At 29.6% G+C, this 22,011-nt stretch overlaps 1 protein-coding gene across 2 annotated transcripts in view; it reads right to left on the reverse strand.

The window, feature by feature from the left end:
• Nucleotides 1-3,069: 3,069 nt before the first annotated feature.
• Nucleotides 3,070-22,011, reverse strand: part of LOC101237442 (plexin A3) — a 124,023-nt gene continuing 105,081 nt past the window's right edge. For both annotated transcript variants that reach the window (XM_065812435.1, XM_065812434.1), the window contains 5 exons: nucleotides 19,069-19,113; nucleotides 17,141-17,205; nucleotides 16,953-17,025; nucleotides 5,162-5,242; nucleotides 3,070-3,636 (listed from right to left, as the gene is read on the reverse strand). In XM_065812435.1, the coding sequence (XP_065668507.1) occupies nucleotides 3,553-3,636; nucleotides 5,162-5,242; nucleotides 16,953-17,025; nucleotides 17,141-17,205; nucleotides 19,069-19,113 (348 nt within the window). In that variant the 3' untranslated portion in view covers nucleotides 3,070-3,552. The remainder of the gene's footprint in view (nucleotides 3,637-5,161; nucleotides 5,243-16,952; nucleotides 17,026-17,140; nucleotides 17,206-19,068; nucleotides 19,114-22,011) is intronic.

The raw sequence follows: 22,011 nt of genomic DNA on the forward strand, positions 1-22,011 counted from the left end.
TTTTTTTTCAAAGAATGTTATTATCATAATCCACCATAACAAAGTTTGTTAATGATATTACTCTCTCAATATAAATATATGTATATATCTCTTTTTTTTCATCTTTTTATTTTATTTTATTACAGGTATATAATCGTTTTTTTACAACTGCTGCTGGCTTCTTTTTCTTTATGCAACTGCATATAATGTTAGCATTTTAGCAATTACTAATTACTATTTTGTATATTTACGCCAATATAATATGATATTTATAAATCACGATCTTATAAAAATGGGACTCGGTGATAAGACAGAATTATGTCTTCTTCTTGCTCCAGCCATGACTTATTTTGTTGTATATATATGAAAATTGTACTCATTGTAGAAGGTGAAATAAACATATTTAAAAGAAAAAAAATTTAAATTATGTTACTACTAACAGGTTATGCCTAAAACCCGGCCCGTCCCAACCTTAAAGCCGACTTTTCTTTATTTTTCTAAAAGTCTTTATTTTTTCAAAAGACATACATTTGTTTAGCTTTTTATTGATTAAAAATTTAAAGATTTTTAAATCGTTGAAAACGATTAATAATCATTAAATTTTTAAATTAAAGTTTCTATATTATAATGATGTCTATATTATAAAATTGTACGGTTTTTATTGCATTAACCAGAAAGCGATCAGACAATTACTGAAAACAATATGGTGATACAATTAAAATCAATTTAATGGTATCACCCAGGAAGTATTGAAACCGATAAAAGAAAGAAATTTGTTTATAGTGCAATAGAGACCAAATGGAGCCTACCATTCACGCTAAGCCATACTTTTGTATAACCTTTGAAAAAAAGTCTATAATCTTAACGCAGCCATGTTGAAACAAGCGTGTTGTAACCACGAATTAGAGAAAGTAACCACGAATTAGAGACTGTGATGTCAATGCGGCTCCTGATACCGAGAGTGACGGTGACAACAATGCATAAAAAGGAAATAGTCTCAATGAATGATGCTGTAACGCATGCTTACCTCAATATGCTAATGGACTTAATCAAAGATAAAAAGCGCAACCTAATTTATGTCTTACCTTCTTTTTTAAATCAACTATGGCACAAAATAAACGTTGGCTTTATAAAAAAAGTCTGTCTATGCGAGTACCACTGGACTCGTTTGCCTCTTCACGTTAACTTTTAATGCACCTCAACAACTTGATAGAATTAATTGTGGAGTTTCTTACACTAATCTTTGTAGACAAATATTTGAACATTAGTATTGTACATCCGACAGCTGTAGCATTATACCATTAATACATTCGTGCTAAACTTGTATAACGCACGTGCACCAACGTTGATAACGAAAATATACGTGACATTCCGTTTTAAGATAAAACCCTTGGTGTTTGTTTAAAAATCAAAGTTGTTTGATCAAAATGCTATCAATGCAACTGTTAGTGTTCAAGTTTTTGGAACGGGCCGGGTTCGGCCGGACCGGTTTTTTTTTATGTTGTGCTTCTTGTGCAACTTATAACAAATTTCTAGATAAGAATTGAATTAATAAATGTTTTGATAGAATTGGCAGTTTTCGACTAATTTCTAAAATTTCTAAAAAACGATAAATACTACAACACAAATTAAAATCCTGGAGAAATATAACAAGTTCCTTGCCGAAAAAATGTTCTTTAAGAACGTAACAAACCTATAACAAAACGGGGAAGCTAAAGATAAGGTTCAAACAAGTAGTAGAGATTGTCTATTTTGATATTTTTACCTAGTATTGAGGTATTCAAAAAACTTTACGTAAATCGTACATAGATATTTTTGTTGTGATTACTTCTAGATAGTTCAAACATTAGTTAGAAACTTATACAGTCAACTTTTAAGAGAGCAATCCACTTCAATTACAGCTTTCAAAAGTTAAAAAGTGCATTTCAAAAGTTTTGCCTCTTGAATAATTATACTACTAAGACGGTACTACAATTTTTGGCTTCGTTCTCACTAGAGCTAGTCTATTATACTTCCTTGGGCTAACCAATCATTTTTTCTGATGAAAAATTATTCTTGCTTTAAAGCCCCCTTAACTGAGAAAATAATACAGGTTCTTTATGGAGTAAATATGTAAGAGATCTGACGTAATGTAAGAGCTACTCCTCGATACCAAAATGCATCAGGGGTAATGACTTTTGGTGCATCCTTAAGAAAAAAAAAATACTGCCACTGAACTTTACCAATTAAGGAAATAACCATTAAATTAATAATCAACGACCAAATCTATTTAAATGACATTTTTAAAGTCTCAAATAAAATCTTGTTTTGATAGAATTTTTGCGATCTTCTAAATACTTTTCAGCAAGTTTCAGCCTCCGCACATAAAGCAAAAACCGTTCATAAATGGTGTAAGAAAAAATTTCCCTTGTTTCATTCCAGTATCAGAATGGCTAAACGGAAAGAGTTACACATTGAAAAAATAAAAACAAAATTTTTTCTTTGAGGATGTGAAATGCAATAATTTAAATGGTTTAAATTTAAAAGGTAAAAGAATAAACGTAGGAGGGTTAAAAGACGAAAAAAGTTAAAAGATGAAAAAAGTTTTACTAGTCAAAATTTGGAATAAAATTCCTGACGATCTCGCCCGTGCCAGCTGTGGCAACTTTTTCAAGAGAGTTCATACGTGTATCAAAAAAAAAAAAAAAAATTGAAATCAATTTTTTTTTTTTTATTATTGTATTAAGCATATGGAACTTTCATAAAAATATAGTTTTTTATAAATCAAAACAGTGCTTTAGTTTGCAAACACAAAAACTATGGAATATTTGTAAAAGCTTGTAAGAAAAAAAAATGTAAGAAAAGAACAGATTTGCTTATATTTTTACTAAAACGTTTTAAAATGAGATAAATTTTAAAAATTTCCATAATTTTATTTTAGATTTTATTTCGATAAACTTTCATGCGTCATTTTTTGATCGAATTCTACTTCTGCTGTGAGGTCATAACCTTCTACTTCAACTGTGAGGTCATATCTTTTGATTTTACTTTAGTTTTCGCATGCTGATAAATTCAGAAAAGTATCGAAATCGTGTTAAAAAAGCACATTGATTAAAATAAAAAATAAACATTCTTTTAAGCATATAATATACAAAATGAGTAAATAACTTAAAAACGCTTTTATAAAAAAATCCTCCAAAAAAACAACTATCCTAACCTCCCCCGCCCCTTATCTAAAAAAATAGCTTTTGTCTAAATTAAATCTAAAAAATTGTCGTCTCCAAATTTAACTAAAGGATCTTTTATTTTTGGAAGATTTTCTTTTCCATAAAAATATAAACAATATAAGTAAAAGTTTTTACAAAAAATTATTTAAAAACTTTTATATAAAATAGAAAAAGAAAATAAATTTTCACATATTTATTGGCTTCAAACTTGCTTCAAGCTAAGTTTAACTAAATATTGCCAAACCGGAAATAAAAGATGAAAGTTTTTTGATACATAACGGAAGTAAAGTTTAATGGTCCATAACAAGGTAATGTTTAATGATCCATAACGGAGGTAAAGTTTAATGATCTATAACAGAGGTAAAATTTAATCGTCTGGCATAGATTCCATGATTTTCTGAAGGTATTCAGCATATCTTTCTAAGCCTTCGCGTTCTAGATTATCCACGATCTTTAAATATTCAAATAACACACGTTAAATATTAAAATTAAAAAATTAAAAAGAAATTAAAAAACATAGTAATAATTATAAGCAAAACATTAAAGATTATTTATTCAATAAACTAATATTATAGTAACGACTGTGAAAAACTATACACGATTCTGTAATAAAGGTCAGTAAACAGGGTAGAATGAGAGGTTAGTAAACAGGGTAAAATGAATTAGAAGATAAAATGAAATATTATTCACATTGTTCTTTTGTTCTTAATAAATTATTTAATAAATTTTTCGAAAATATTTTTCGCTCATGTTGTAAAAGAAATTTTTTTTGGATAAAATGATAAAAAATTTGAACTAGTTTGCACCGAAAACATCATCTTGTTAATTCATTAGTCAAAAAAATGTCAAAAAATTGGTTATCAACTCATTCGTCAAAAAAATGTCAAAAAAGTTTTATATAGAATAAAAAATATTCAGCAATTTATTCGCATCAATAAAATCGATCAGTCAAAATTACAAATTGCTTATACATTTGAAACATCGTCATCTCAGCTTGAGTTTTTGTTATCTCAATTACCAGATTTTATGCAAGCACTCACACCACTTGCATCAGTACACTATCTTAGCTACAACTTTCGGAATCTACACCAACGATATCTAACATCAATATTTGTTTATAATGAGCTCTGTAGTCAACTCGCCTGTAGCCAACCTTCAATTTTGTAGTAACTTTTATAAATGATTCTCAAGGAAATTCAAAAAGAAGTTAAAAAATATCAAAACAGCGAACGGTATCAATGTGAAAATTAAAAATCCAAGATTTGGCTTCGAACATGCATACCAAAGAGATATTTAAATAACACTGAGTTTTATTGCACCAAAAAGTGTCAAACAAATGAAAACTCAACTTTATCGTCAAACAAATGAAAAAACAACCATTAGAACCACTCAAAGACTCAACATCATCACAATTTTTTAATTAATTGGTTGTTCCTTTAACTGTTATTAGTTATTTTTTTACTTGTTATTACTTTTTTTTTAATTAAGTGTTTTTAAAGCTATCCATCGAATTACAAACTTCATTCTCCCAAAATGTAATGTAGAAGGAAATAGTTTTTTTTTTCAATTAAATAAAGCTTCTTGAAAAATTAAAATTTTTTAATTTAACAAAATTTTTAAATAAACTTAAATACAAATAAAAATTCTCTACGACTTGAAAAAATTATAGATTTGGCAAATATGCAATTGTATCTTTTATTAAAAAAATTAATAAAAATAAAAACTTATAGGCGGATATTATTATTTTTAAATTGATTACCAGAATCAATTGAAAATATGGAGAAAATTTAAAGAATTTCTATTAATTGTAATCAAACTAAACCACAGTTTACTATTTTATTTTTTTGTCAAAAAAAAAAACATTTTTTGGTCATGTTACGCTATCTTTAATTAAAATTAATCAGAGAAGCATTAGCTGTGATATCACCATCTTTCACAGTTACAGATTAACTAAAGAAAAAAAATAAAAACATTACCTTGACTTTATATTTCACTGCATACATCATCAATTCGCTGGCAGCATTTAAAGAATTAAATGAGTCTTTTTTGCCGTATTTCTGGAAAATCAAATAAAAGGTAACAAACAAATAAAAAAACAACACAAGAATCAAGTCTTTCATTTTTCATAGGAACTATTGTGATAAACAAAAACAGATATTAAAAGCCAAAAGAAGTATTTGTTTTATGAAGTTCTTTTAAAAATGTAAAAAATCATGTGTTTAAGGAAACCTAATAAAATTCAATAAAAAATTTTAAAAACTTGATTATAAATAACATTGTTCAATAAAATTTGATGAAACATTATTTAGAAAAAACAATTTCATTTTTTACTTTTTGGAGTGCCAAATTTGAATTCGGCATTTGTTTTAACTTATTAACAAGCAAATTTAATTAAATGTTTTTATTTTTTATGAAATATTTAAAATTAATATAAAAAGTCTTTTGATGATGGCAATTCTATTTGGGTTGAGTATGGATATCATTTAGGCAGCCGTGGTGCATTGATTAGAGCACTTGCTTTATAACCAAGAGATCCGGAATTCAAAAAGAGCTCTGGGCATATATATTGCTATCGGTAAGAGAAGAGGCGTGAACTTCCTAGTTAATTGCTCATCTGGGGGGCTCTGTGACAAGACTTTTGGATTTTGCAGCTTTATGTCATTCAAGAGAACCATTGCAAACACACACAAAAAAAACCATGGCACTTTTTGTTGTTCAGTGATCCAATGAAAACGCCTTTTGCTACTTTCGTAAAACTTAATTTGAAGAATATTTAAAATTTAAATTTAATAATTAAATTAATTAAATTTATATTTATTTTATAATTTATATATGATTTTTTTTAAATATTATTTTTATATTGTATATAATTTATATATAATATATAATCACGGCCTACTTAAATTTACACGACCTGATATGTTGCACTTTCCGTAAAAAATTAAGAGGCCAGTTTTATATGCTTATGTATAAAATCTTGAGTTCTTGTTATGGTTAAAAGTCGTGTTTGCACTATAAATGTTTTATTCTTGTTTTATTAAAATGGTTAAATAATAGTTAGATTTTCTTTGAGTACTTACATTATTTTGTGCTGGATTTTTTGCTAACTGATTGCCTGCTTCAGTTTATTCCAATAACACAGAATACTGAATAGGTTTTCAGATAGCTACGTATCAACATACTAATAAAAATAAACTTACATGTTGCCTAAGACTCTCCACTGAAAACAAAATCAAAGATTTGTAGTTCTGTATTTATTATAATTGAAATTAAACAAAGAAATTTTTACTTGGAATATTTATTTGGTTTTTGTCTTTTTTTGAAGTCTTTCACTTGATCTTTTCTTACTGAATATGTAACATCTTTTTGAAAATTATTATAAAAAAATATTATTAACAACACAAGATCTATATTTGTTTCTATCGTTTTAGTGTTAAAAAATTGAAATCAGACAGATGTGGAATTGGATATATAGATTCTCCTCTGCATAACATTTATTATAAGTTTAACAAATCTTTTTTATTTTTATTTTATCAATGTAACTTGCTTTAGTATATATACCTATGTTATCTTCGGAAATGCAATATATATGCAACCTATGTTATCTTCGGATATGCAATATCTTGCATAATATTTTTAATGATTATAAAATGTCTGATCAAAATTTTTTTATTATTGTACATTTCTAAAAGACTTGCAAAAAGTCTTCCACTGGTCATTTAACCATACTAACTAAAATCTAGCTCCAAAGGATCCCTTTGTAAACTGAAAGTAAGAAAAATGCATAGCCTTCTTCAAGGAAATCATTTATAAGAGAGCTTGCAGTGCTGTATTTAGAGCATAAAAAGTTTGTTTGGTTAATGTAAAATATTTACATTTTGATCAAATTTCAATACAGTTTGCAATTTTTCTATAAAGTATGGGTTTTTTTGTCACCTTTCATAGTAGTATTGCTGAGTTAATTGAATGAATTGAGTTTCTGCTTTGAATTAAGTGTGATAAATAACTTATATAACAATGATAAAAATTGTGCTGCATTATTTCTTTCATGAAAGTAACTCAATACTGCAGCTACAATTGTTTCAAAAATATTGCCAATGCACAAGGTTGATAACTTGTGTGTTTGTTGTTTCCAAGATAATTATCTTGGAAGTGACTTGTTATTTTTTTTTTTTAGTTTCTGTTTAGTAATTGAAACTTTAATAAACTTTATGAAATATATTCCCTGCAATGTAACCAGAAGTAACTTCAACTTAATCTGTTTCTTACATTTTTTATAAAACGGAGTATATCAAATAAAAAGTATGCTCTTTTTATAAACTGAATGATAAATAAATAGTTTTCTTCCTCCAGTATATGCTTTATGAAACAATGAAAATGCATTAACATCGGTAGAATGGTCATCAGTCGCAACAGCTCTTATTTTTAATTCAGTTGGTGCATTGAGATGATACACACATCAATTTCTTTTTTCAAATATAAACCTGTTATGCAAACTTCAGGTGATGGTTTCACAACATAAGCCCTACAATCATAAAAAGAATTTCTTTATAAAAATTTCTCTTTCATATTGAGCTAGTTTTTGCACAACCATAAGAAGCAAGTAATCACTTTATACAAAATTCAATGATTTTTCTAACTTACCACAGTTTTTAATTTGTAATTTTCACCACTGCGAAACCATTTAGATAAAGAAATATGATTTTTATAAGACAATGAAAAAATAAGAATTTTATGAACCTCTATTGACTGCAAAACAGTTGGTATGTCTGATGTTGTTTCCAAAACAGTTGGTATGCCTGATATTTCTTTCAAAACAGTTGGTATGCCTGGTATTTTATTCAAAACAGTTGGTATGTCTGATATTTCTTTCAAAACAGTTGGTATGTCTGATATTTCTTCCAAAACAGTTAGTATACCTGATATTTCTTGGCCTACTGTAAATAAATGGCCTGATTTGTTGCATTTTAATTGCTGCTTGTTTGAAACATGCAGCATAATAGAGTATTTACATTGCAAATCATTGATTTAAATATTCCTAAGAAAAATCTGTTTTATTACTAACAATCGCAATTATAATAAATACAAAATTAAAAACATTTAAAATTAGTTCGAATGGATAGTTGTGGGTATCTTTAGCAACATGGTTATTTTTAGTAGCATGTTATTGGAATAAACTGAAGCAGCCAATCAGTTAGCAAAAAATCCAGCAAAACATAAAGTAATTACTCATTGAAAATCTAAGTATTATTTAACCATTTTAATAAAATAAGAAAAAAACATTTATAGTGCAAACACAACTCTTACAAAACAATAATATAATAAAAACCATAACAAGAACCTAAGAACATAAGCCTTAAAATACAAGTAATTTTTATAGAAAATACAACATATCAGGCTGTGTAATTAAAGTAGGTCATGATATTATATATAATTTAACAATTTGAAGAAGAAAAAAAAACTTTAAAAAGTTCATTGCATAACACCCTTTGTAAAGTGCTTTCACAAACTTTTTATTGACCCCAAGGTTACAATATAATCTTGTTAGGTAAAACATGTTGAGCATTAGCAACATTATTTAGTCCAACAGTAAAATTGTTTTGCAAAGGTCTTTCTCTTTGAAATGGCTATCGAAATTTTTTTTACTGTGACATTGAAGTAAGATTGGTATTGAGCAAGAAGCAGATTGAGCATTTAACATGATATATTTTTAGTTCAATTGGCAGTAAAATATTAATGCAGCAAAAATAACACGATTGAAATGATTTTGTGGCTCACAGGAAGCAGATCAAAGAAATACTAAATGGCAAGAAATACTAAATGGCAAGAGATAACCATTATTCATTGGCTAAAGAAGAGTTAGTACAACAATATTGCACTGCCCTTGTGTAGCCATTTCTACCTTTGTATCAAAAATCTTATGAAAACATTCATTAAATGCATATTTCTTCTTTTTTGCACTCAACACATAATTAGTAAATGTTGTTTCTCTCATTTTTACAGTTGGAATAACAGATTTGATCACGATCAGAAAATAACTAAATAAATTTAATTGTCAAAAAGCATTAAGTAAACAAGTTTTTAATATATAAATATTCATCTATTAGACTGGCGCAGATGTATTTTTAATACATTGTTTCCAGTTTGGGATGTTGAAAGCTGGATTGTCTTTGGACTCATGGGTTTTGCTTGTGTCTCTGTTTTTATTACTAGGCAACTCATTCTATTATCTTCTAATAAAGTACAGCTCTAAAAATTAGTTTATTGGTTCTGATGCCAGCTAATAGTCAGGTTTCCCAAATTCTATGGTAGCTCTCAGAGATGCTAATTCTATCAACAGCTGAAAAATATCATAGTATTAACAGTGCCATGTTGCGCATGGATAGTACCCCTGTTTGTACTTTTGGTGCACATTGTCAAGGCCACTTAATAAAGTACCAAAAACTATAAAACACAAAAAACCATCATCATCACCAAGTTCTCTAAACCTATCATTCACTAATATTCGTGGTCTTCAAAGTAACTATTCTACTGTTGAGTCTTATCTCTTGCAAAGTTTACCAGACCTACTTGCTCTTTATAAGACTAATTTGAGTTCAGCTGTCTCATCTTGTGATCTTAGTGTTGATGGTTATCTTCCTTTAATTAGTAAAGACTCCAATAGTCACATGCTTAGCCTGGGCATTTACATTCTTAAGAATTCACCCATTTGTCTGAAAACTGGGTTTGAATCAAAAAATATTCTTTTATGTGTTTTCGTTTAGCACCACTTCACTTTATCACCTATCTATTTGTTCTATATCGCTCTCCTTCATCTCAAGAATGCACTCTTTTTGATGTTATTTCTAATCAAATAGATCAAGCCCTCTCTCTTTATTCATATCCATATGCCAATATCGTTGTTGTTGGCGATTTTAATGATCATCACACTGAATGGCTTGGCTCTAGTGTCAGTGACTCTGCAAGGCCCAAAACTTTTACCTTTCTCAATCTCAAATACAAATAGTCAATTTACCAACTTTCTTTCCAGACAACCCAAATCATTTCAGACAACCCAATCAAACCTTCTCTACTCTACTTATGTCATGTTTCTGATCCTAGTCAGTGCTCAGTTTCTCAACATTCACCTTTAGGTGTTTCTGATCATGGTTTGATCTCTCTAAAACTATTATCTCATTCTTTTTCATCATCTGAATGCCCCTATCATGGTACCTCTTACAACTACCTTAAAGCTGACTGGAATTCTTTCTGTGATTTTCTTCATGATGGCTCATGGGTAGAAATCTTTTGTCTTCTTGCTGACAAAAGTGCTTCATACATAACTTCGTGGATTCAGGCTGGGATGGAATATTTTATTCCCTCTTGATGATTCCAGATCAAGCCTCACTCTTCTCCACGGTATTTCTCTCATTGTGCTGCTGCAATTTTAAAACGAAACCGTTTTGAAATTGCAGCAGCACAAATATCTATCAGCAAAACAATTGTCCAGAAAACAGACGTCTGTTTATTACTGCTAGAAACCATTGTAAAAAGGTTTTGTCTAATGCCAAAGCCCGCTATTCCTAGGTTGTGAAACCTCATATTTCATCACAAAAATTAGTCTCTCGTGACTTCTGAAGAATCTTTAACAGTATCAATAATAAGGGCAAATTTGTTATTCCACCTCTCTTGTATGGTTCAGACTTTGTCACCTCACATAAAAACAAAGCCGAATTGTTTGCAAAGAACTTTTCATCAATATCATCCCTTGACGCTTATCAGAGTCTTGTTTTCCATACTGCTGGAAAGCCGCATCTGTTATCCCTATTTTCAGAAATTCTGGAGAGTGATCTGATTTATCTAACTACCGCCCCATTCGTCTTCTTCCTATCATAAGCAAGATTTTTGAATCCTTAACTAACAAACATATAATCTCTTATCTTGAATCTAATAACCTACTTTCTGATCATCAATATGGATTTCGATCTTTTTTTTTTTTTTTTTTTTTTTTTTTTAAACATCTTCGCTTCCAACAAGGCTGCAAGCAGCCACTAATTAAAGTTGGAAGTTACTGTAAGAGAAAAGATGAAGATTGTAGAGCAAGATAACGATTGACGGACGATTTAAAAGATTGCAAATTATATGAATCAGGAAAGCAAGATGAAGGAAGCGAATTCCAAAGAGCTGATGTTCGAGGAAAAAAACTAGACGAATAAGCGTTTTTGGAGCACTTAGGAACAGTCACAGAAAAAGGATGACACTTTATTGAATGACGAGTAACACGAGAATGAATTTTAGTAGATGGCACAAGAGACGTTAGCTCTTTCGAGCAGTGCCCATTATAGTATTTGTAGAAAAGAGAAAGAGAAGCAACATTACGACGATGTGATAATGGTTGAAGGTTGGCTGCAAGAGCAGGTCCAACTATGTTTACAATGCGTTTTTGCACCTTGTCTAAAAGAGAAAGGGCATCATTAGAAGATCCGCCCCAGATATGGCAACAGTATTCCATACAAGGCCGGATTTGAGATTTATAGAGGTAGAGAATAGAATCCAGAGTAAGAAAGTGGCGAGCTCGATAAAGAGATGCAACCTTAGCAGATGCTAATTTTGCAACCGATTTGATATATGGTTTCCAAGAAAGATTGGAAGTAAGAGTTAATCCTAGAAGATGAAGAGTAGGTGACTCATCGAGTACATCACCGTTCATAAATATAGGAAGATCTAAATTATTGCGATAACGATTGGCTGAAAAAAATTGAGTTTTATCTGAATTAAAGTTCACCAGCCACTGTGAGCCCCATGCTGTAGCAGAAGTGAGATCCTTTTCAAGCTCAAATGCCCCCTCCAGGCAATCAGAGGGTGTTGGTTTCTTATCACGACAAGAATAAATGGTAGTATCATCAGCAAACAATGCCACCTTAGATGTGAGAATATCTGGAAGATCGTTAATGTAAATTAAAAAGAGTATAGGGCCAAGGATAGAACCTTGAGGAACCCCTGAAGTTACAGAATAAGAAGAAGAGTGTTGTCCATCGAGGACAACTTTTATGCTACGATTGGAAAGGAAGGATTCAATGATCTTAAAGATGTTGCCGGATACACCATAAGAAGAAAGCTTATGGAGAAGACCAGCATGCCAAACTTTATCAAACGCTTTTGAAATGTCAAGAGCGATGGCCTTAACCTCTCCACCTTCATCTAATGCACGATAAAACCTGTCAGTTAATACTGTTAGCAAATCAGCTGTAGAACGAGAAGATCGAAATCCATATTGATGGTCAGAAAGTAAGTTATTAGATTCAAGATGAGAAATTAAGTGTTTGTTGATTAAAGATTCAAAAACCTTGCTTATGATAGGAAGAAGACTTATGGGACGGTAGTTAGACGAATCAGATCGCTCCCCAGAATTTTTGAAGATAGGGATAACAGATGCGGCTTTCCAGCAGGCTGGAAAACAAGACTCTGATAAGCACTTGTTGAATAGTTTTGAGAGTATAGACGACAGCTCTGGAGAACACTTCTGCAAGACAATAACAGGTATGTTGTCTGGGCCACAAGCTGTAGAAGAGTCTAGACAGGAAATCACTTTAGATACAGATGCTGAAGTGATATGAATGTCAAGCAATGAATCAACCTGTTTGTTGGCAATATCAGGTAGAACGCAATTAGTGGAATCAAGAGATGATATTGATGAAAAGTTTTTAGCAAACAGTTCGGCTTTGTCTTTAGGTGAGGTGACAAAGTCTGAACCATACAAGAGAGGTGGAATTATAGATTTGCCCTTATTATTGATATTATTAAAGATTCTCCAGAAGTCACGAGAGCCTAATTTTTGAGATGAGATACGAGATTTCATGACCTGAGAATAGCGGGTTTTGGCGTTAGACAAAACCTTTTTACAGTTGTTTCTAGCAGTAATAAACAGACGTCTGTTTTCTGGAGAATTGTTTTGCTGATAAATATGGAAGTAACGGTTTTGATTGGCAATCGCAGCAGCACAGTGTGAGGAAAACCATGGAGGAGAGTGAGGCTTGACCTGGAATCGTCGAGAGGGAATAAAAGATTCCATGCCAGCCTGAATCCACGAAGTTATATAAGAAGCACATTTGTCGACAGGAAGTCGAAAGATTTCTACCCAAGGGCCATCACGAAGAAAATCACGGAAAGAATCCCAGTCAGCTTTACTGTAGTTGTAAGAGGTTCGATAGTAGGGGTATTCAGGTGATGAAGAAGAATGAGATATTAGTTTTAAAGAGATCAAACTGTGATCAGAAGCACCTAAGGGTGAATGTGGAGAAACTGAGCACTGACTAGGATCAGAAACAAGACATAAGTCGAGTAGAGAAGGTAAATGATTAGGGTTGTCAGGAAAGCGAGTTGGAAAGTTGACTATTTGAGTTAGGGATTGAGAAAGGCAAAAGTTGTGGGCTTTAATGCCTGCAGAGTCACTGACACTAGAGCCAAGCCATTCAGAGTGGTGAGCATTAAAGTCACCGACAACAACTATATTAGCTGATGGATAAAGAGAGAGGGCTTGGTCAATATGATCAGAAATAACATCAAAAAGAGTACAGTCTTGAGATGAAGGAGATCGATATAGAACAAAGAGAAAGGCAATGGAGTGAAGTGGTGCTAAACGAAAGCACATGAAAGAATAGTCTGTGGATTCAAACCTAGTTTCACGACAAACAGGTGAATTCTTACGAATGTAAATGCCCAGGCCAAGCATGTGACTATTGGAGTCTTTACGAATCAGAGGAAGATAACCATCAACACTAAGATCACAAGATGAGACAGCCGAACTCAAATTAGTCTCACAAAGAGCAAGTAGGTCTGGTGAACTTTGCAAGAGATAAGACTCAACAGAAGAAAAGTTACTTCGAAGACCACGAATATTAGTGAATGATAGGTTTAGAGAACTTGGTGATGATGATGGTTTTTTGTGTTTTATAGTTTTTGGTACTTTATTCATTTTTAAATTAGATTGAAGAACTTGACTCAAAGCATAGATAGTACTCAGAACACTGTTTAATAGCCCAAGCAATTGCCTCATTACTACTAATAAACCCTAAGCCGTAACAAAGGGCTCCAAATGTGGCCTCCGCAATGCACACCAAAAGTACAAACAGGGACACCATCCATGCGCAACATGGCACTGTTAATACTTTGATATTTTTCAGCTGTTGATGGAATCAGCCTCTCTGAGAGCTACCACAGAGTTCGGGAAACCTGACTACCAGCCGGCCTCAGAACCATAAAACTGAGTTTTAGAGCTGTACCCTCATAAGGAGATAATAGAATGAGTTGCCTAGTCATAAAAACAGTGACACAAGCAAACCCATGCATTGAGTCAAGAAGATCCAGCATTCAACATCCTAAACTGGAAACAATGTATTAAAAATACATCTGCGCCAGCCTAATAGATGAAGAAGGGGTGCGAGGCTGGTCAACAGATAGAATCTGTTTACCCCTTAAGTCTTTGCCTAGGAGGCCTTCTACAAGACAGTAGCTGGGTGCATTTAACATCTGCCCAAGATGAGTATTTTTATCGAGACACCATCTCTAGCCTTTACTCAACCAAGAGCCCCAAGGCAGGGGGTGTTTTAAATCGGAGTTGGCATCTCCTAGCCTTTGCCTAAAAAGGCGTATCCTACAAGGCAGCAGGACATGAAGCAGATTGTACTGGGTTACATGTTACCAGTAGCAGGATAACCTGATCTGACAACAATCTTCATGTTCTACAATCTTCATGTTCTACATCTTCATGTTCAACAATCATGTTCTACATCTTCATGTTCAATTCATGTTCTACATCTATTCATTCATGTTCAATTCATGTTCAATTCATGTTCTACATCTTCATGTTCAATTCATGTTCTACATCTTCATGTTCAACAATCTTCATGTTCTACAGCTGATTTGCTAACAGTAAAGCCTGATATGTTTTATTGTGCATTAGATAAAGGCAGAGAAATTAAGGCTGATACTTGGAGTGGGCATCTGAGCATGAAAAGAATCTCACTTCTGCTACAGCATGGGGTTCAAAGTGGCTAGTGAATTCAAAATAATTTATTTACACTAAAACTGACTTGCTTTTTCTTAAAAAAAAAAAAATTTCTTGCACTGTTATATTCTTGTGATTTCCAGTTGTCAGAATGTGTTTTCTTTCAAGTGCATAAACACTAATATTTTTCCTAAGTATAATGTTGAGAATTTTTTGTTATAATAACAGATTTTATTAAATGTATTGGCTCATAATAAATGAGGTTGGCTCTATTTTGAGAAAAAATAGTACATTTTTGCTCTCCATAGTTTCTTTTGATTTTCCAGAACTTTAACAGTGTTGGATGCCACTTTTCATTTTAAATGTTTTCATATTACTTCTGATGCAAATAATAGTCTTCTTGCTCTATCTATATATTTTTTTGCTAGTATACTGCTATTTATCTGTTACTGATCCTGATGATTCATATTTATTATCCAATATTTCTTTATTTGCTTATTATTTTCAACCTGTTTTAAAGATTTTGAGTTTGCTTACTAATTTTATATAACAACAACAACAACTGGTTTAATAAATAATAAAAACTGTTAATTATTATTTTTAAAACATCATAAAATGATACAATGTTTTAAAAAATTTAAAAATTCATTTACAGCTAATTTCCAGTTCAATATGACTTATAAGAACTTACAGTTCATGAAATTGAAAATTTCTCTACTGGGTGAATTGCACAAATCATGGAACAATTGAACAATTCATGTAACAATAAAAAAAATGTACAATTCATGAACAATTGTACAGTTCTTGAAACACAGTTTATAGAACTTGCATTAATTTGCACATTACCCAAAATGCCATTCTATATTCAATTTACATATATATATATAAGTCTTATTACAGTACTTTACATAGCTATAAGGATTTTTTTAGCTGCAATTAGCAAATACTTACACAAACAAAACCTTTAATACCATACATTTTAATTTTGGATATAAGGTTTTTATTCTGAACTCTATCAAATACTATAGTAAAATATCAATAGGGTGTCCTTCCTCAAATGTTAATAGGGTATCTTTCATCAAATTTCAATAGGGTATCCTTTATTAATTGCTAAAGTTTAAATATCTCAAATTTTAATTAAACTTGTGATGCAAAATTGAGTTAGTAAAAAAACGATTCTTATTTATCAAACTATTTGATCTAAAAGATAAAAAATGATTTTTTATATAATCTTTTTAAAACTTTACATTTAATGAACAAAAGGGTAACAGGTCAATGATTTGAAGAATCAAGTTTATGACTGTTTTTTAAATTTGGAATTATCATTGGATTACTCCATGCTTTTTTCTAATTCAAGGGATAGCTTAAAAATGTGTTCAACAACTAAAACATTCAGGGCATGCGCTCAAACGTTCAGAGCAGGTACTCAATACATATGGATGAATTCCTCATCTATTAAGAACCTGCTCTGAAAGTTTGAGGACTGCTGTACTAATGATAACAACAATTCTATTGTTACCAAAAGCTTTTTGTATATCCAATGTTTAAATTTAAAAATAATTTCTTTTAAATTTAATTTATTCGCAATAATTAATATTTAATTTATTCAAATTGTTTTCTTCAGTAAGATCAAGGTTAAGTACAGTTTTATCATCTACTTGAATTTTTTTCAGATTAAAAAAAGGTGTTAAACAAATCAAAAACATGTAAAAAAGTGTTTAACAAACTAGAAACATGTAAAAACCTCTCACTGTTGATTTAAAAGTAAACAAATAAATTACTTGAGAAACTTGATCCAAAAATTGTTCAAACTCTGTCTTGTTAAAGTTAGCAAGTCTAACATCTTCATAGAATCTAAAAAAGTTTTAAATATCTAAAAATGAGTTATGTTGATAGAGAATAAATTCTTTATTTGTTTGACAAAATTATAGTAACTATAAAAGTATTAGAAAAAACAAAAAAAAATTACTTTTTTACTATTTTCTTGTATTCTGGTATTTCTTTAGCATATAACAACTTATTAGATGGGGATTCCTGTTTAAATATATATATATATATATATATATATATATATATATATATATATATATATATATATATATATATATATATATATATATATATATATATATATATATATATATATATATATATATATATATATATATATACACAGGGTGAGGAAAAATTAACTCCCCTATTTGAAAGAGCTGTTATTTTTTATTTTGATATTAACTGTCATTATTCTTTTTTACAGTTGTAAAGTAGAACAGCACAAAATTAATTATGAATCAATTCAATCCACAACAATGATCAGAAATCATGACTATTTTTATTCAAAAAATTAAGTCAGTTGTATTAACTCAACGAGAATATCGAAAAAGACATCGTAATCAATCAGCACCTGATAAGAAAACAATTCATGTTTTATCAAATCGATTTGAACAGTATGGAACAACTTTAGACTCTCACCATTCAGAAAGACCAAGAACCGCCCGCTCTGAAGAAGATATTGCTTGTGTTCGTGAAAGTGTTGCAGAGTCACCAAAAACATCAACAAGAAGACGTGCTCAACAATCAAACATTTCTCAGTGCTCTCTTCAAAGAATTTTGATAAAAGATTTACACCTTTTCCCTTACAAAATCCAGTTAGTGCAAAAGCTATTGCCCAGAGACCATAATCAGCGTTTGAAGTACAGTAATGTCATTTTAAATGTTGCGGGAGAAATTGATAATTTTAGTAAAAAAATGATATTTGTGAGTGACGAAGCACATTTTCATCTCAGTGGCCATGCCAATAAACAAAATTCTTGATTCTGGGGAAGTGAAAGCTCACAAATCATTCATAAAACATCATTGCATCCACAAAAAATAACAGTTTGGTGCGCTATTCATGCCAAAAATGTCATTGGACCTTATTTTTTTGAAGACGAAAATGGACAAACAACAACTGTTACTGGTGATAATTATCGACAAATGATCCAAGACTTTTTAATGCCACAAATGGAAGAACAAAATCTGGACAATATGTGGTTTCAACAGGACGGTGCCGCACCACATACAGCCAAAGAAACAACACGGATTTTAAAAGACCTTTTTCCAGGTCAATTAATTTCTCGTTTTGGTGATTTGCATTGGCCTGCAAGATCACCTGATTTAACAGCTCCAGACTTCTTTTTATGGGGTTATTTAAAAGAAAAGGTGTACGTGAATAAACCACAAACTCTTGATAAACTGAAAAACAATATTCGACAAGAAATAGAAAATATACCGGTTGAAACACTCAAAAAAGTAATGAAAAATTCAATAAAAAAAGCTGATTTGTGTAGAACCGCTTAAGACGGACATTTAGTTGATATCATTTTTGAAAATTGACAAAAAATTTAAATGCTAAATAAACATATTATTTGGAAAAAAAAAATCATTCATTAATTTCAAAATTGTAAGCAAACCAAAGTAGTTAATTTTGCCTCACCTTATATATATATATATATATATATATATATATATATATATATATATATATATATATATATATATATATATATATATATATATATATATATATATATATATAAAATATATATTATATATATATATATAATATATATTATATATATATATATATATATAAAATATATATTATATATATATATATATATATATATATATATATATATATATATATATATATATATATATATACATATTATATATGTGTGTGTCTATTTATATGTATGTATGTATGTATGTATGTATGTATGTATGTATGTATGTATGTATGTATGTATGTATGTATGTATGTATGTTTGTATGTATGTGTGTATGTGTGTATATGTATATAAAAGCTGTATGTGAAAAATAAAAAAGCTTTTAAAAACCAAACAAACAGCTGACCATTCCCAGTTTATGCTCATCAGGTGAACAAGAATCCATAAACAACTACAATAAAAACAAAAGAGTTTATCAGTTAACAATTAAAAAAATGCATTTAAATATAACTTTTTAAAATTTTATTTTATTTTTAACTTATTCAACTCCCAAAAACCAAGCGGGTCACTACAGTCGAAGAGACTAATGCTTTTCTTTTTTTATTGTTATTTTTCTTATTGATTTTACAACCCATTGTCAAAAATTTAACTCAAAAACACAAACCTTGATAAAGAAGACTGCTGCGCAGAGAAACTAGTTAGACAGTATTTTTGAGGAATGTGATGAAGATTGAACCTAGAACTTCTTGTTTACAAGAAGCACTATACCATTACAAAACTTGTATATCTACATATCATACATTAGATCTTTTATATTTTAACTACCTTAGAAATAATATTGTAGATAAAAGACTTCTCACATGGTGAATGAATTTTTTGACGCTTTAAAAGTCTTTTTAGATACCAGCTCTTGCATTACCATATTGGATAACATTACATATTTAGCTAGATCCATGATATCGTCATTTAAGCATGAATCATCTTCATTATCAAGACTTAAATCATCATAGGCCTTTTTCAAAACCATCAAATCGTTTTTGCTGTTATATGGTATAGAGTTAAAAAGCTTAAAAAAATGACCACTTATACCTTGTAGCTTATGTAATAGCATGTAAATAGGAAAAATGACCACTTATACCTTGTAGCTTATGTAATAGCATGTAAATAGGAAAAATGACCACTTATACCTTGTAGCTTATGTTAATAGGAAAATGCAGGTAAACTATAACTTATCTTTTTTTTCTGGTCAATTTTGGTTTGGCAACCTTGATTATTTGGAATTGACAATAAACTTAAAGCGCTATTACTTCTATCTGCATTTGTTTATTTACAGACAGATTTTCTACATGAATTTTATTTTTCCCCTCAAACTATTTACAGTATCTATTGGTGGTAGCAATAGCGGTAACATATCAAGTGGTAGCAATAGTGGTAACATATCAAAGTGCTAGCAATAGAGGTAAGATATTAAGTGGTAGCAATAGAGTAGATTTAAAACTTTTTTGAAAAAGAATATGTTATTCACATGACACAGTGGGTCAGATTATTTTTTTCCACGGCCATAGGTCCCAAAAAAGTCAATTCATCAAAACCTCTTTTTTTTTTAACATTAGGTTCTTTACTCTATTTAAAAATGTATTCATTTAATTATTAGATATAAAGGAAAGTTGGCTAGAGCCATTCATAATGGCTTTAAAAATGTAAAATTTTTTCAAACTTTTTATTTCTTCATAAATTGTTATCCTTAAAATCTACATAACGTTTTTAAAATAAAAAAGTTTTATTTTATTTTAAATAAATGTATCAATTTCATGCTTATAAAAAGCATATGTTTTAGTATATATTTGTAAGTAATTTATACATAATATGTTCTAGAATTGTTGGTATTTTTATAATTTATAATATAACTTTATAGTATTTTTTACAAAACAATCTTTGATTGTTTTATATTCAATATAAAACAATCTTCGAGTGGCATTAAGAAAGAGGAAGAAGTTGAAGTTTTGTAAAACATCTTAAAAATACCAACAATTCTAAGACAATTATGAATAAATTACTTAAAAATATATAACTAAAACATATTTTTTATAAGCACTAAGTTAATATGTTTATTAAAAAAAAAAATAGTTAAAAGATTTTTCATTTTAAAAAGTTATGTAGATTTTAAGGATAACTATTTATGAAAAGAAAAATTAGCAAAAATTTTACATTTTTAAATCCATTCAAAATGATTCTAGCAAGCTTGCTTTTATATCTAGTACCTAATATATATGGATACAAATAACCAATCTCTTCTGCTTAAACTGGAAAGTTTATTGAAGCAAATTTATTAACAAACTGAAAAGTCTATTGACTACTTTAATAAACAAACTTTGTCATAAATTTTTGATAATATTGTGCAGGTCTTGCAAGTTTTCTTTCTCATTTTCTGTTTTTCTGTTATGTCTTAGACATAAAAAAATGAATGAACTTTTACAAACAATGTAAGTTAGAGATTTAGCAAATTCTCACAAACTTCACTTAATTCTGGATCATTGCAAACTTGTTTATAAAGAAAAAGTACAATATAATTTTTCAACATTGCTCGTATTCCACAATACTTTATATATATAGTATAACTAAAGTCTGAGTATCATCTTCCATAACCCTTCAGCACAGTAAAATTAAAGCCAAATCTCTAAAAAATATATTCAATAAGATATTGTAAACTTTTTCTCTATATTTCTTGATTTCTATATACAGATTCACTAATGTCTGATTTTATATCAGAAAGATTGCTCAACATAACAGATGATATTTTAGAGAGTAGTGTATTACTTAAAGTTATATTGTTGAACTGTGATGCTAGTAAATTTTTGATCAACAGTTCATCCGTACTCTTAATAGTTCTGTACTCTTAATAAAATAAATCATTATTGACTTTAAATTTTTCAAATATTAAAGTTACTATTTTTCTAAAGATGCTCAAAACCATTAATTAATAAATTTAATTTCTGGCACAAGATTTTTGGCAGATGCATGTCTATTTTTAATAAATTTGCAATATCTTTATTTATTCTTTTCAATTTTAGCAGTAACATTTTATTAAAGGAATTCTCTCTCCTATAAATGTTTTTAGAACATTTGCCAAAAGTTTTTAGAATATGCAAAGTCTTGATGCAAAGTCTTGCTTACTTTAGAAACTAATTATACACATGTTATTCAATATAATTATAGACTTTAGAAGCAAAGGAATCTATATCTGTAGCTAAGTTTATGCCTTTGTTTAAAAAACCTCTTCTAACCATACCAAAAAAACATTCCAAATCATTGTTTATCATAAAAGCGTGCCATTTTTAATAAAGTTGTG

Source organism: Hydra vulgaris, chromosome 12 (assembly GCF_038396675.1).
Source record: "Hydra vulgaris chromosome 12, alternate assembly HydraT2T_AEP".
Taxonomy (NCBI): Eukaryota; Metazoa; Cnidaria; class Hydrozoa; order Anthoathecata; family Hydridae; genus Hydra; species Hydra vulgaris.